Source organism: Arvicanthis niloticus, chromosome 9 (assembly GCF_011762505.2).
Source record: "Arvicanthis niloticus isolate mArvNil1 chromosome 9, mArvNil1.pat.X, whole genome shotgun sequence".
In the NCBI taxonomy this organism is placed as follows: Eukaryota; Metazoa; Chordata; class Mammalia; order Rodentia; family Muridae; genus Arvicanthis; species Arvicanthis niloticus.
The window spans coordinates 9,900,967-9,918,649 of NC_047666.1; the positions used below are offsets into that span (position 1 = coordinate 9,900,967).

The 17,683-nt window shown below is 38.7% G+C and overlaps 1 pseudogene and 1 gene segment (V, D, J or C); one reads left to right on the forward strand and one right to left on the reverse strand.

Moving 5' to 3' along the window:
- Positions 1-5,312: 5,312 nt before the first annotated feature.
- On the forward strand, positions 5,313-5,722 carry LOC117715039 (protein FAM107B pseudogene; annotated as a pseudogene).
- A 9,709-nt stretch (positions 5,723-15,431) lies between these two features.
- LOC117715040 (immunoglobulin kappa variable 4-1-like) lies at positions 15,432-16,212 on the reverse strand. The segment is given in 2 exon segments: positions 15,432-15,907; positions 16,111-16,212. Coding segments are annotated over 2 exon segments (510 nt in total).
- Between the last annotated feature and the right edge of the window lie 1,471 nt (positions 16,213-17,683).

Here is a 17,683-nt window from a genome sequence, read left to right on the forward strand (position 1 = left end):
GTTAACATAGTGTTTTTATTGAAGTACAAAGTATTTCCCTCAATAAATATCAAACACTGTTAATTATTATAAGACAGAAAAACAAACACAACTCTCATAATACAAACTTATTCTCACCATTAGTGTAGTGTACTATAGAATGAGGTATCACAGTACTTAGATAAGACTTTCCAATTCAAATGATCTGTTCATTAATTTTCTTTGAAACTTTGAAACAGTTAGGCATAGCAGCTGCAGGCAGAAGGGGAAGTGGCAGGTCTAGGGATGTGTGGATCTATGAGAGTAGACAAGAAGAAAGCAGAGGCAGATGTGGCCTAATAATAGTACGCATAGATCAGATATGTTGTTTAAGAAGGCAAACATCATGCTTTCTCTGATTTTTGCATCCTAGATTATTACAGATTCATAAAAAACTGTGTGTTTGTATGTGTATGTTAGTGAGCACATGTGTATGTCACATGTAAATAGGTGGAAGACTAGAGATTGGAAGTACATTAGTTGGAGGGAAAGCTGGTGACAGAAGAAACAAGGGAAAGAAGACTATCAAAATACATGATATAATTTTATATTTTTATGAAAGCAAATATTATATGTGTAAATATATAAACTTAACCAAAAGGATAAATTGAGGGATATTGCCAAGATTCAAAGAGAGACGGAGAACTCTTAAAGCTGAGCAAAACAAAAGCCAGGCTCATTTCTATATCCTCCAGTGGAAATATAGCAGAGGCTTTTGCTTTTAGCCCATGGACACTAGTGGTTAAATTTTTCACCCCAGAATATAAGATAATAAAATTGTCATGTTCAACACAGAGAATTTAAACATGAGAAAAAAAAAGACAAAAATATCTTCACCTCATTTTTCCATAAGGACTTTCAAGTTCAAAGAATCTGTTCATTAATTTTCTACCAAACTTTGCTTCAATTAAGTATAGCAGCTTCACACAGAAGTGGAAGTGTGTAGGTTTGAGGATATGTAGTGCAAGCAGCTGTTTAGATCTCAGAGGAGGTTTTTGTAGGAGGTTGAATCACTGTGGGAGAATAGTTGTAACCTGCTGACAGTAATAATCTACCAGGTCTTCAGCCTGTACATTGCTGATGGTGAGAGTGAAGTCTGTCCCTGATCCACTGCCTGTGAAGCGATCAGGGACACCAGTGTACCGGTTGGATGCCCCATAGATAAGCAGTTCAAGAGACTTCCCTGGTTTCTGAAGGTACCAGGCTACAGCAGTACCCACATTCTGACTGGCCTTGCAGGTCATGGTGACCCTGTCTCCTACTGATGTGGACATGAATTTGGGAGACTGGGTCATCACAATGTCTCCATCAGCACCTGCAAACAGAAATAAACAATGGGGATACACCTATACACACAAAAACTTCATGATACAAATGATAGAATCTAAAATGTTTCTAATGAATTGTCTGCTTACTATTGACTTCCTATAGAAAATAGCTGTTTCATTACAAATGAACTATTTTAAGATATTCTAAAATTATTTAATGTCTCACCAGACAACCAGAGTAGCAGGAATATGAAGACTTGTGTCTGTGACTCCATCTTGAGGTCCCTGCTTGTCTGATTTAATTCAGATCTCACTGCAAAAGCCTGGTTTATAAATCATGGGAAGCTGGGTTGGCCTCTAGGGACCTATGCAAAGTAGTCATTTAATAAAGAAGCAAATTGCCTGGACACATGGTTGTGAGAATATCCATGTTAAATGAAAGGCCAACGAGTACCATAAAAGACAAAAAGCAATCACTGGGAATGAAGTCAACATAGAAGCTCAAGAACAAATTTAGAGCTCTGAAACAGGTATTTAGATTCTTTCATTACTGGCTTCAATTAAAAATCAAAGACATTGACAGCATGTGAGATTTTGCAATAACTCAACACTATGTATTATGAGTATATGTCAATATAGTTAATTTTCCAGCAAGGACAGGAGATAAGGAGCAGGGAGTTTAGGTAAGTGCCCTCTGAAGGATATAAATAACTCCCTTAAATAAATATAGGAAAACACAGACAAACAGGTAGAAACCCTTAAAGGGAAAACAAATAAATCCCTTAAATACATACAAGAAAATACAATCAAGCCAGTGAAGAAATTGAACAAAACAGTCAAAGACCTAAAAATAGAAACAATAAAGAAATCACAAATGGAGAGAACCCTGGAGATAGAAAACACAGGAAAGAGGTTGGGAGCTCCAGACAGTGGTTGAAAGCTTTCCTTTCACCAACAGAATACAAAAGGTAGAAGAGAAAATCCCAGGCATAAAAAATACCATAGAAGATTTTTGTCACAACAGTCAAAGAAAATACAAAGCATAAAAACTCCTAACCCAAAACATCCAGGAAATGTGGGACTCAGTAAAAAGATCAAACATAAAAATGATAGAAATAGAATAGAGTGAAGATTCACAGATCAAAGAGCCAGAAAACATCTTTAACAAAATCATAGAAGAAAACATCCATAACCTAAAGAATGAGATATATTATAATGTACAAGCCTACAGAACACCAAGTAGAAAACATATAGTCTCATAGCCAATCTTGGCTATTTACTTTGAGAGAAAAGATTTGAGGTGATGGTTTTCAGCTGACATTCATTCTAAAGCCAAGAAAAAAGCCAGGTTCAGAACTAAGTGTTTTAGTTAGGAGAGATGACAGAGGTTCTGGTTAGTCAACAAAATGATGGACTGGGTATTAGGACTATCTTGTACCTCACTGGTACAAACTGGTATAATTATGCTCTAATTGTATTTTGAGAGAAAAGTTTTATTTTAACAGGAAGGGCGATATGTAGGAGGAGCTAAGGTGAGAGGAAGAGAAGGAGTAAGGAGAGGAGAAGAAGAAGGAGAGGAGAAGCTAGGTGATGAGAAAGGGAAAGAGAGGGAGGGGATGGGAGGCAGATGTTCATGTATCTCCACCAGTCAAAGATAGTTGATATATCTAAGTTGGGTATTGGGTTACACTACTGATTGAGCATTACCAAACTTAAGAAGCCTTTGATTAACATTTTAAAAAATTGTATAAAAGCAAAAAAGGGGGGCATGGGATAGGGGTTTTCTAGAAAGGGATATTGGGGAAAGGGGATGGCATCTGAAATGTAAATAAAATATCCAAAAAAAAGAAAAGAAAATCTAAGACAACAATCACATTATGGAGGAGTACCATTTCACTGAGGTCTGAGGTATCAAGTTCCAGATGGTTTCATAAAGGTACAACTCGTTTGTGAAATCATATAAAATGATTTCTGATACCAAACATTTTAGATCAAATTAAGAATGAGTTGGGCAATAGAGGGAATATTTCTGTTTGAGGTATTTCTTCAGAGACAAAATTTTCATTCTTAGCTTCTTTATAAACACAAAAGAAGCAATGTAAACATCTTGAAAAACACATTCCTGAGATGAGACACAATAGAATGATAGATGTATTTGTTGGAAACAAAATTTCACATCACAGAGTCAATACATTCAATACATAAGTAGTACTTTATTGTTAAATTTATACACAGACTTAAACTGTTACTGTATGTATAAAATGTAGTTGAGGTACTTTCTCACTAGGACTTTGCTCCTGTCTATAATAACATGATCAAAAGTCAAAACCATAAATTTCTTAAGGATGCTGTTTTATATCTCAAGAACATTTCATTGTTTATAACCCCAGAACACTGTATTCAAGAGAATAGAATGGTTGCCTGGTAATTCAGTGATTTAAAAAGTGCCTTTGTGCTATAAAAAAAAAGAAAGAAAATATTATGGTGTTTTCTTAAGTATTCATATTTGAAAGTATTCATATTTGAAAATCAGATAACCAACAGTTCTAAATGTATAAGGTTATTTTATTTTAAATAAATAGAAAGTGTTTCTTCAAATCTTTAGTAGTACCATTTATTCAAAATTTAATAAACCTAAAACAATTTTTGAGAAATTTAATAGTGATCACCATTAGTAAGGAAATTAATTAATTAATTAATTACTAAATGTTCAGGGACACAAAACATACACACCCATATAAAATTTTTTTGTTTCAGACTCTCCTTCAGGACCCATCTCACAGGGGGTGAAATGTCCCTAGGAGCTGTCAAAATGGCAACACCAAGACATCTCCTCAGCCTGCAGCCTGTCCACCTGCCTTAGCAGGAGCAACCCCTCAAAAGCTGTCCATGGTGGTACTCCTTTCCTGCCTTAGCATACTGCTGCCATAAGGAGCTGTCCATAATGGCCAGACCTATTTCCTGCCTCAGCCTACAGCTTTGGTGAAACACCACTGCAGGAACTATCCACAAACTTATACCAGACTTTTCAACAGAGACTATGAAAACTAGAAGATCCTGAGCAGATGTCATACATACCCTAAGAGAACACAAATGCCAGCATAGGCTACTATACACAGCAAAATTCACCATTACTGTAGATGGAGAAACAAAAATATTCCATGACAAAACCAAATTTACACAAATCTTCCCACAAATCCAGGCCTACAGAAGATTATAGAGGGAAACCTCCTGTGGTGGATAGCCCTAGCCTCTTGTTGTCATGATAACTCCACTCCTGGGAGGGGCTGCGAAGGAGGAGTGAATCTTGTAAACCTTCTGTCCAATCAAATTTGTTAAATAAAGGCTACAGCCAGTGATTGGGCAGTAGAAAAGGAGTGGAAGGAGCCAGAGGCAGGAAAAGAGAAAGACTAGGGAGCCGTAGGAGGGAGAAGCAGCGGAGTTGGCAGTTGGCGAGGCAGAGGGAGTTGGTGGAGAGAGAGAAGATGAAGAAGACCTAGGAAACCGCAAGTTGTTAAGAGCTCTCATAGCCAGGGAATAGTGTAGTTTAATGGTAAATCTGCCCAATCTAGGCATGCAGCATTCATTTGATACTTATTGACTTGTGTCTTTTCTTCTATGGACTTCCAATGGGCGAGAGATTTACCGCAACAACCTCCAACACAAGTAGGGAAAGTTCACCCTAGAAAAAACAAAAAAGTAATCTTCTTTCAACAAATCCAAAAGAAGATAGCCACACAAACATAATTCTACCTCTAATGACAAAAAACAGAAAGCAACAATCACTATTCCTTAATGTCTCTTAACATCAATGAACTCCATTTCCCAATAAAATGACATATACTGAGAGAAGGAAGAGGAGGAGCTTGTGGAGATGGAGAAGGAGAGAAGTGGACATGGAGGCTGATGTTCGCTTGTCTGTATCAGTCAAAGGAAGAAGAGTCTCATCAAGAGTACCAGTGCCCTAAGCTGGGACAGAGGATGCTATCAGAAAGCCCACTTGAGGACCTCAGGGACTCCTATCTCATTCCAAGAAAGGTTATGGCCAAGCCAGACTACATAGAAGATGACAATCTTGAGCTAATTAGGACCCAGAAGCTAATCAGTCCTGTAAAACATCCCAAAATTATCAAGCCCTCCACAGAGAGCTTCTTTTGAATCAAAAAAGGAGTATTGCCCCTCAGAATAAACCAGAACTACAGAAGGTGGTGGAAAAGAGAAGAGGAGACCAAGTGATAAAGCAGAAAAAGGAAGAAGCTCAGAAGAAGAAATCTGACCTGGAAATAGAACTATTAAAGTGACAGCAAAAGCTGGAGCAGCTTGAACTTGAGAAGCAGAAATTACAAGAAGAGCAAGAAAATGCCCCAGAATTTGTGAAGGTGAAAGGCAATCTCAGGAAAAAAGGCCAGAATGTGGCCCAGGCCCAGGAGTCCTAGGCCCAGGCTGTGTGACCTGGTGTGCGCCGACCATTTCTGTAGGAGCCCTGTCTAGGTGCCTCTACAGTGCTCCTCTTGGGCCAAAGTCCTGAGGAGGAGAATCCAGACAGCTGAGAATTTTGACTATCAAAAAGGATTGTGTTTGATTTACCATCGAAGTAGATGAGTCGTCTTTGATGGTTGCAATTCCCATTTGCCAAACAAAAGACATTGACCAGCACACAAGATACCACAGACCTGTGTTTAGAGACTTTAGACAAAGAAAACCACAAAAGAAGCAAAGAGAACCAGGAAGCAGCACTGGGCCACATGCAAGGGGTGCACTACTTGGCCTTTCCATCCATCCAAGTTTAGCAGGACACAGCCTTCTTTGTTCCTTTGAAAAACTAAGTGAATTCCTTGGAATCCCCTCCTTGGGTTATCTGTTAGATTTTTGATTGCATCAAAATGTATTTCATCTGTTACATCCAGTATTTGTATTTCATTTTGAGAACCCAGAATTCTGCCCCCCAACACATTACAAATTAAGAAAGGAGACTTTTAGTGTTTATGTTTAGTCACACCTATACTTTGGTTGACATTTGTCCTGTCCAGCAGGGCATTAAACAGGGGTCCAGGGAGATCGCCTGAAAGAGAGAGGGGAAGAGGGAGTAACAGGCAAGGATGCAAAAAAAAAAAAAAAACAGTGATCTGTCTATAGGCTGATCAGATCGCAATTTTTACTTTTTCACACAAAGATTATATACACAAAAAGGATGTGGGGAAGGGGATGGCACAGGAACATAGGTGTTCAGGAGGAGTACAGATATCTTCCAGAACAGTGTGTCATCTGGGTGAAGGTTCAGGGGACAGGCCATTATGACTCTGCCTATGATTCACTTGTCCTAATCTAAGTTGGTACTATCTACTTAAGGTCACCTATCTACAAGGTCTATGACTACAGCCTGGCAACTATCTGTTTGTTTACAATAGCTTCTAGCCATCTGTTCTAGTGTTATTCCACAGAGACCCAAGACTTTGTGCTAGCAGGCAGACATGTTAGGCCTACTGCTGTCTTCAGGCCTATGGCTGATTCCAGGCCTTTAGTGTATAGACAGAGATGCCCCTGACAGACATTGAAGTTCAGAAACAAGATAAGACATTTGAACATGTCCGTACCCGTCATGAACTTGCTCTAATTCCCTTGGGTTCTTGGTGTGACAACATGGCAGTTACCACCTTTCCACTTCTAAGAAGATACACACATTCTGTCCATTCCTTTCCTGCTTTGATAACCATAGGATTTCCATTCAGTTTTAGTTTGTCATTTCTTGCTTAACTATTTCTTTCAGTTGAAGCAATTTCTCAGTTCTTTGTCAGATGAAACTAGAGTGTGTAACTCAACTTCTGTGTCCCATACAGAGAGATCAGATCTTTTGAGTTCTCTTGAGAGCAAGTAGAGGGGTGTCCATTAGGACTGGATGTTGAGGCCTTTAGAGATTGTATGTAATGCAAATAGAGATCTGTTTCTAGGAGACTTTAGGAGAAGGCTTTATATTTTTACATTTTAAATATTTCAGAATTGAGCTTGGAACATATTTGGCGGATGGTTACAAGTTTCTTTTTCTTTCGTTTCTTATGAAAAATGACCATCTTGGCACTCTCTTGGCATGATGCTGTTGGTAGGGATGGTCCTGACTACTGTATTGCATCTCTCAGGAAAAGCTGAGGTGCTGGGCAAGGCTGCACAGTTTTCTCTTGCTAGCTAGCATGCTGTTCAAAGAGACATCTAAGTTACGACTAATATGAAAGTTCTAATGCAAAATATATTTTATACTACAGGAATGGTAGTTTTTTTCGATTTAGTACTTTTCCATAGAGATGATTTAACCAGTAATTCTACCATGAAGACTTAAGTTTCCTTTCATGATGCATAGAATACTCTATGTAGCACTTTGGAATCCTTGATTAGCACACTAGGTGCCTCTTAGTTAACAGGCTCATGTTCCCTTCAAGTATGAATAAGTAATTGGATGCTGATTCACTGCTAGACAAGAAGCATGAGAGCTGATTACAGCAGAAATGATTCTTGGTCCTATCAGCAAAGTGTTATCTAAATAAAATATGAGATGCTAAAGATAAAATGGTTTGCCCTTGAGGATTGATTCAGTGACTACTCTGTCATCTTCCTTCCCTTTGAGAAAAGAAAGTTCACTCACTAATTGCTGAAATAAACCTCTCTAATGCACATTGCTTATTCTTTCTCTCTGCATATGGAGTAATGATGTCAGGTGGTCAGGTAACCATTTGGGACTATTAGACCTTTTTATCTACCTGGAAGTTAGCTCTGGAGATGTTCTGCCACATGGCAGGATCTTCAAGGGCCATCGCCAGCTCCCATAGAAGGGCTGGTACTGTTCATAAGACCAAAGGAGGACTCTACACCAGCCAGGGAAAAATTAGCTACAAACAGTTGCTCCCTAGTTGCACTCAGACCAGCAATCTTCCTTGGTAGTTAGTGCTACATGGTCTAGCCAAAAGAAGACTTGTACATAACATGAAGTGATGGCTTCTACTAGGTCTCAGAGCATCCAGGTAGTGGGGCCTTTAGAAATCTGCTTAACTTCCATGCATTGAGAATGCTGTCAGTCACTTGTTTTTACACTTAACACTGTGTAGTCCAAACTCCAAGGATGGGTCACCCTCTGAGCAGTGTTGTGCTTTAAGCCACTAATAGGGGGGAGAAGGCTCCATTTTTCCACTCTGTAGTTTTCTTAAAAATAGTTCTGTGTTTTGTAGTCTCAAAAAAGATAAGGAAGGACACTTCCTACTCCTCGAAGGAAAAAACTATGAAGAAGAACTCTCAACTCTGTACATCTATGCTGCAAATGCAAGGGTACCCACATTCATAAAACAAACTTTAGTAAAGCTCAAAGCACACAGTGAACCTCACATAATAATAGTTGGAGATTCCCACACCTCACTGTCACCAATGAACACACCATGGAAACAGAAATTAACAGACATACAGTAAAACTTAAAGAAGTTATAAAGCAAATGGATTTAACAGATATCTATACAAAATTTCACCATAAAAGAAAAGAGTATACATTCTTCTTGGCACCTCATGATTTCTTCTCAAAAACTGACCATATACTCAGTCACAAAAGAGGCCTCAACAGATACAATAAGATTGCTGTAATCCCATGCATCCTATCAGATGACCATGAACTCAGACTTGCCTTCAATAATGACAAAAACACTGGAAAGCCCACATACATGTGAAAACTGAACAACACCCTACTCAATGACAACTTGGTCAAGGAAGAAATAAAGAAAGAAATTAAAGACTTTTTAGAATTCAATGAAAATGAAGGCACAACATATCCAAACTTATGGGATATAGTGAAAGCAGTGCTAAGAGGAAAACTCATAATAGCTCTGAGTGCCCCTATAAAGAAATTGGAGAGACCATACACTAGTAGCTTAACAGCTCAGCTGAAAACTCTGGAACAAAAAAAAGCAAATACACCCAATAGTAGTAGGTGGCAGGAAATAATCAAACTTGGGGCTTAAATCAACCAAGTAGAAACAAAAAGAACTATACAAAGAATCAACAAAACCAGGAGCTTGTTCTTTGAAAAACTCAACAAGATAAATCAACCCTTAGCAAGACTAACCAAAAGTCACAGAGACAGTATATAAATTAGGAAGATCAGAAATGAAATGTGAACCATAATGAAAAAACTGAGGAAATTGAAAAAAGTCATCAGATCTTACTACAAATGTCTATACGCAAGAAAAGTGGAAAATCAGGATGAAATGGACAATTTTCTAAGTAGATACCAGGTACCAAAGATAAATCACAATCAGATAAACCATATAAACAGTCCTATAACCACTAAAGAAATAGAAGCAGTCATTAAAAATCTCCTAACCAACAAACAAATAAACAAACAAACAAACCAACAAACAAACACAGGGCCAGATGGTTTTAGTGCAGAATTCTAAAAGACCCAACAAAGAAAGAGAACTACAGACCAATTTCCCTGATGAATATTGATTCAAAATTACTCAATAAAATTCTCACAAACTGAATCCAAGAATACATCAAAATGGTCATGCACAGTGATCAAGGAGACTTTATCCCAGGAATGCAGGGCTGTTTCAATATATGGAAATCCATCAATGTAATCTACTATATAAAAAAACTCAAAGGGAAAAAAACATATGATCATCTAACTATATGCTGAAAATCCTTTAAAAACATAAAACATCCATTCTGTTAAAAGTATTGGAAAGATCAGAACCTCAAGGTGCATACCTAAATACAATAAAAACAATCTACAACAAATCAATAGCCAACATCAAACTAAATGGAGAGAAACTCAAAACAATCCCATTTTTAAAAGGGACAAGAGAAGGCTGCCCACTCTCCCCCTACCTATTCAATATAGTATTGAAGTTCTAGCCAGAGCAATTATACAACAAAAAGAGATCAAAGGGATAGAAATGAAGAGGGAGGAAGTCAAGATATCATTATTTGCAGATGATATGATAGTATACTTAAGAGACCCCAAAAATTCCACCAGAGAATTCCTAAACCTGATAAACAACTTCACCAAAGTGGCTTGATATAAAATTAAATCAAACAAATTGAGAGGCTTCCTCTACTCAAAGAAAAAAATGGGTCAAGAAAGAAATTGAGGAAATGAGGCTCTTCACAATAGTCACAAATAATATATAATACCTTGGTGTGACTCTAACCAAGGAAGCGAAAGATCTGTATGACAAGAACTTCAAGTCCCTGAAGAAAGAAATCAAAGAACACCTCAGAAGATGGAAAGATCTTCCATGCTAATCGATTGGAAGGATTAATATAGTAAAAATGGCCATCTTACTGAAAACAGTCTACAGATTCAATGCAATCTCCATCAAAATTCCAACTCAATACTTAATAGACTTAAAAAGAGCAATTCTCAAATTCATTTGGAATAACAAAAAACCTAGGATAGCAAAAACTATTCTCAACAATAAAGAACTTCTGGAGGAATCATCATCCCTTACCACAAACTATAATATAGAGCAATAGTGGTAAAAACTGCATGGTATTTGTACAGAAACAGGCAAATAGATCAACAGAATAGAACTCAAGACCCATAAATCAACCCACACACCAATGGTGACTTGATCTTTGACAAAGAAGGTAAAATCATCCAGTGGAAAAAAAGACAACATATTCAACAAAGGATGCAGGCTTAATTGGAGGTCAGCATGTAGAAGAATACAAATTGACACATTTTTATTTCCTTTTATGAAGTTCAAGGACAAGTGGATCAAGAATCTCCACATAAAACCAGATATGCTGAATCTAATAGAACAGAAAGTGGGGAATAGCCTCGAACACTTGGGCACAGGGAAAACTTCCTGAACACAACACCAATGGCTCATGGTTTAAGAGTAACAAAGGAAAAATGGGACCTCATAAAATTGAAAAGCTTTTATAAAATGAAAGACACTGTCAAAAGGACAAAATGTCAACCAACACATTGGGAAAAGATCTTTACCAAACCTACATCCAGTAGAGGGCTAATATCCAATATATACAAAGAACTCAAGAAGTTAGACTATTGAGAACCAAATAACCCTATTTAAAAATGGAGGACAGAGCAAAACAGAGAACTCTCAACTAAAGAAACTCTAATGGCTGAGAAGCACATAAAGAAATGTTCAGCATCCTTAGTCATCAAGGAAATGCAAATCAAAACAACCCTGAGATTCCACCTCACACAAATCAGAATGGCTAAGATCAAAAACTCAGGTGACAGCAGATGCTGGCAAGGATGTGGAGAAAGAGGAAGACTCTCCATTGCTGGTGGGATTACAAACTGGTACAACCACTCTGGAAATCAGTCTGGTGGTTCCTCTGAAAATTGGACATAGTACTACCTGAGGACCCAGCTATACCACTCCTCAGCATATACCCAGAAGATACTCCAACATATAACAAGGACACATGTCCCACTACATTCATAGCAGCGATATTTATCATAGCCAAAAGCTGGAAACAACCCAGATGTTCCTCAAAAATGAATACAGAAAATGTGGTACATTTAAACAATGAAATATTACTCAGCTATTAAAAACAATGACTTCATGAAATTCACAGACAAATGGATGGATCAAGAAAATATTATCCTGAGTAATGTAACTCAGTCACAAAAGAACACACATGGTATGTACTCATTGATAAGTGAATATTTGGCCAAGAGCATGAAATACCCACTATAGAACTCATGGACCACATGAAGCTCAAGAGGAAGGAAGACCAAAGAGTGGATACTTCAGTCCTACTTAGAAGGAAGAACAAAATAATCAAAAGAAGTAGAGAGTGGGAGAGTCTTGGGGGAAGAGAAGTGGTGGAGGAGGAAAATGGGTAAGAATCAGGTATAGGAGAAGAAGGAGTAGATGTTCAGAGGGCTTAGAAAATTGAACAGAGGTGTGTAGCAATGGAGAATGGGGAAATGGGGGTAGCAACAAAAAGTCTCAGAAGCCAGAAAAACAAGAGCCTCCCAGGACCCCACAGGGATGACATTAGCTAAAACACCCCACAGATGGGATATAGAACCTGTTGAGACCATATCCAGTGGTGAGACATGCCCCCCCATTTGAGGGATGAAGACACCTATCCATCCTCAAAATTTTAACCCAGAATCATTCCTGTCTAAAGGAAATACAGTGACAAAGATTGAAGCAGAGACTGAAGGAAACACCATCCAGAGACTACCCCACATCGGGATCCATCCCACATTCAGACACCTAACCCAGACACTATTGCAGATGCCAAGACGTGTTTGCTGGCAGAAGCCTGATACAGCTGTCTCCTGAGTGAGTCTGCCAGATCCTGAGCAATACAGATGCAGACACTTATCCTGAGCAATACAGATGCAGACACTTGCAGCCAACCATCTGACTAAGTATGGGGACCTCAATGTAGAAGTTAAGGGAAGGACTGAAGGAGCTGAAGGGGCCTTATGTGGCATCAATGGGAGGGAAGACCCTTGGTCCTGTGAAGGCTTGATGCCCCAGTGTAAAGGAATGCTAGGGTGGTGAGGTGGAAGTGGATAGGTGGGAGAGGAGCACCCTTATAGAAGCAGGGTAAGGGGGGATAGGATAGAGGTTTTGCAGAGGGGAAATTTGGAAAGGGGATAACATTTGAAATATAAATAAATGAAATATTCAATAAAAAAGAAAGCACATAAAGAAATGTTCAACATTCTTAGTCTTCAGGGAAATACAAATCAAAACAACCCTGAGACTCCACCTCACACTAGTCAGAATGGCTAAGATAAAAAACACAGGTGACAGTAGATGTTGGCACAAATGTGGAGAAAGAGAAACATTCCTCCATTGCTAGTGGGACTGCAGGCTGGTAAAATCACTTTGGAAATCAGGCTGTTTGTTGCTGAGAACATTGGAAATAGTTCTATTGGAGGAACCAGCTATACCACTCCTGTGCCTATATCCAAAAGATGCTCCAACATATAACAAGGACACATGCTCGACTATGTTCATTGCCACCTTATTTATAATAGCCAGAAAATGGGAAGAATTCAGATGTCCTTCAACAGAGGAATGGATACAGAAAACGTGGTACATTTACACAATGGAGTACTAAGCAACAATTATAAACAATGACTTCAAAAAATTCACAGACAAATGGATGAACCTAGAAAATATTATCCTGAGTAACGTAACACAGACACAAAAGAACCCACATTGTATGTACTCACTAATAAGTGGATATTAGCCCCAAAGCTCACAACGCCCATGATTGTACCATAGGTACCACTGACAATATGGAGTGTAGAAATAAGGAAACCAGGGTGTGAATCCTTCATTCCTGCATTGAGTGGGAAACAGAATGGTTGTGAAAGGTAGAGAAAGAGTGGGACCAGGGAGGGATAAAGAAGGGGCAAGAAATAAAGGTGGCAGTATCAGAAATTGGAGGAGATGGGAGAGAGGTACAGAGAAAGGGTGAGGAAATTGAACAAAAATATGTAGAGGAGGGGTGAAGAATTGGGGATAGCCACTAGAGGGTCCCAGCACCAGGGAAACATGTGGATCCTAGGTCCCATCAGGGATGACTTTACTCAAACTGCACAGAGAAGGGGGAGAGAGAACCAATTGAGATCACCTTCAGTAGATAGGTATGGCCTCCCGGTACAGGGATAGGGACACCCACCCATCTCAAAATTTTAACCCAGAAATGTTCCTGTCCAAAGGAAGATCAGAAACAAAAAAAGGAAGAGACTCTAAAAGAAGGGCCAACCAGGGACTTCCCCACCCTGGTATCCATCATATCTGCATACACCAAACCAAACACTGTTGCCATGATCAAGAGGCGCTTGCTGACAGGAACCTACTGTGGTGGTTCCTTGGGAAGTCCAGCCAGTAACAGACCAGTGCATATGTGGATGCTTGGATGAAACCATCAGACCATCAGGGAACCTGGTGGGGGAGCTGGCAGAAGGACTGAAGGAGCAGAGGGGGGCTACAACCGAATTGAAAAAAAACAACATAGGCAGTCCTGACCATCCAGTGCTCCCTAGACCACCAAGAAAGGAGTGGACTTGAAGGAATCCATGACTCCAGATACATATGTAGCAAAAGATTGCCTTGCCTGACAGCAATAGGAAGAGGAGGCCTTAGGTCCTGGGCAGATTTGATGTCCCAGTGTATGGGGATGCTGGAGCAGTGGGGCAGGAGAGTATGGGTGGGTGTGGGACCACACTCATACAAGCAAAGGAGAGGGGGAGGGCATATGTAGCAAGAGGGGTTGGTAGAGGAAAAAATGAAAAGTGGGATTATCATGTGAGATGTAAACAAATGGAATGATTAATAAAAAACTTATAAAAAAGAAATAAAGTTTTAAAAAGATGGATATCATTAAGGAAGTAATAAAAAACCTTCTAGGTGTTGTAGTAATTATTTAAAAATGGTCACCAGTCAAGTCAACTGTCTAGGCTTGGCAGCTCTGCCTAGCTCACAGCCATGTTAGGTGGCCAGAGGCCACATGTGTGCTGCAGCTAGAAAAGGCAAGCCAGAAACACCAGCCCTGCCACCCACGAGACACCATCGTGGGAGATGGCTCTGCCTATCTTCAACACTGTCTCTGCAAGGCTGAGCATTGCCCAGACCATCCTGCCATCCATGCGGACCCAGTAAGAAACTGAGACTCTAGTACTAAAAGATTAATCAAAGGCTTTATATATTTAGTAATGCTCAAGAACAATATGCCCATAAAAAGAGAGTTGTTTTCCAATTAGCTAACCTAAATAAAAGTTGTTAGCCATGACTGATCTCCATACCTGCAAGGTTCTCCATCACTCCTAAATCTCTGCTCTCTCTCTAGCTCCTCCTCTTTCTTTTCCTCTTCCTCTCCTTACTCCTCCCACCCTAGCTCCTCCTATATCTAGGAACTAGAAAATGCAAAAAACAATTTTTTCTATATACTTCTAACCAGAACACAGTTTACCGACATCACCACATCAGCCCATAGGGTATTATATTGAATACCAAGTTTATAGAATTACAAAAAGATAAATCCCTCATATTCAATCAACATAGTTTGTGGTAAATTTTTACAGGGGGAATAGAAAAATAATACTGTAGGTTTTTTCTACATTTTGGTGTGTAGTATTTTTATACCAAAAAACATAAGAGGCATTGAACACATTATTTTTTACTGGGCTCTATAAAACTTTTTCTTCATTAATTCAGGCATGCCAGCTCTGAAGCAGAAGAAGGAAGTGTGCATGCCCAGGGCCATGTCATGTACACATCTGTTTAAACACTCAAGGAGTTTTATGTAGGAGACTGAAGCACTGTGTGGGGGAAGGCTATCATAATGGTGTTGACAGTAATAAACTGCTAGGTCTTCATCCTTCACACTGCTGATGGTCAGAGTGAAATCTGTCCCAGATCCACTGCCTATGAAGCGATCAGGGACCCCAGATGCTCTGGTGGATGCATAATAGAACAGCAGTTTAGGAGACTGTCCTAGTTTTTGCTGGTACCAGGCCAAGTAGTTGTTTCCATTCCAAAAAAGACTCCGACTGGACTTGCAGCTCATAGTGACCTTCTCTCCTGCTGACACAGCCAGGGAGGATGGAGACTGAGTCATCATGATGTCCCCACAGGTACCTGCAATAATGAATAGACAGTGGACACACATACATACACAAACACAGATTATAATAACAGTTGAAATTTGTCATTTAAATGTCCTTATAATGTCATAATGTCAGAACATTATTATGTAGGAAATATTGCACACTGGCACATATTGCAAATTTCTTATACGAAGATGAAACTTTGAAAATATTTTAATACTTTAAATTTCTTACCAGATACCCAGAGCAGCAGGAACATGAGGACCTGGGTCTGTGATTCCATCTTGCTCCTCCTGCCTGTCTGATGCAGTTCAGTCACAAGGCAAAGGCCTGGTTAATAAATTTGAAGCAGCTGGGCCAGGCAGGAGGAAACCATGCAAAGTAGACAGAAAATAAAAAACAAATGCCTGGGCAGTGCATGAGAGTGGCTGGTGTCAACCAACAGGCAAAAATGCCAACAGAAAAATTATAAGAAAGCACTGAAAGTGATTGGCCAATCATGGCCACAGAAATTTACTACAAGATCTAATAGGTTTGGATTAAAATCCAAGACATATTTACATCAGGTGACTTTGTAGAAATTTTAGGAGGCCTATCTCAGATTGACAATTCTAGATAAGAAATCCTGAGAAAAATCACAAGAACACAAGACACAGAGTAATAAAAATTTCCTATAACAGATACTGATGGATAGGAAGGGAACGAGGAAAGTCAAAAAAATATTTAAGCTAAATTTGTTCATTGTCTCCCATCTCCAAATTGATTCTTATAATGGAGAATATGAACAATACCTCAAATATTAGGGCTCCAACTTCCAAGATAAACATGGAACAAAGATGCAAACAGAAGCCCAAGTTAGCTCTGTGGAAATCCTGAGGGACATTAACTTAAGCCCAGGATCAGAGAAGATTTAATCTCAAAAAAGGCAAACCCAACAGAAACTAACAAACATGTTTCCCACAACTTCAGGGAACTTAATGAGGGTTATAACTTTGGGGAAATGGCAAAGAATAAAGCAAACCAGGTTTCTTCACCTCATCATGACTGGAAACCAGCAATACCAATAGGTTTATTCCACAAAAGCATATTCTAAAGAAGTCTAGAAATTAGCAGTATTAAAACTGGCTAAATATGGCCTTGCTCACTCTTCAAAAATTCTCCACAAGGGGGCACAGCCACTCTAAATAAAATAATGAATTTACAGAAACCAGTAGACCATAACATCAGAGATTGTATACATCTAAAAAAAATATTTGAGTGTGAAGGAAGATCAATAACAAAAAGAGACATAAAATAACCACCTGAATTCAGGTTAGTGAATTATGACAGTATATATGAGGTGAATTATAAATCTAGTATTACGTGTAACATACAAGAAACAGAATAGTAAACAAAATATCATGACAAAGTGCCCCAAAACTGGAGAGACAGAAGCAGGAGAACCATGAGATTATAGCCAACCTTGTTTACATAAATTCGAGGCCAGTCTATTCTCTGCATGGAAACAAGACTTCAGATGTATATCATTAATCAACTGACTACAAAACAGCTCACAGTATTTGATATTCAAAGTAAATAATTCATCTGATATTAATGTGCTAACATGAAACAGGAATATTATTGAAATTAAATACGCATTTAATCAATACGCATTTTTTTTGTTTTGCACTAAATATATAATTTTATACAGCAACTTTCCAGGTATTAAACATTAAATAATTTGTGATAAGCATGTTCAGATCTCATTTATAAACTGCTAACATATCAACATAACAGAGACAGCTTGTGGATTAAGAAAGCTCCCAAT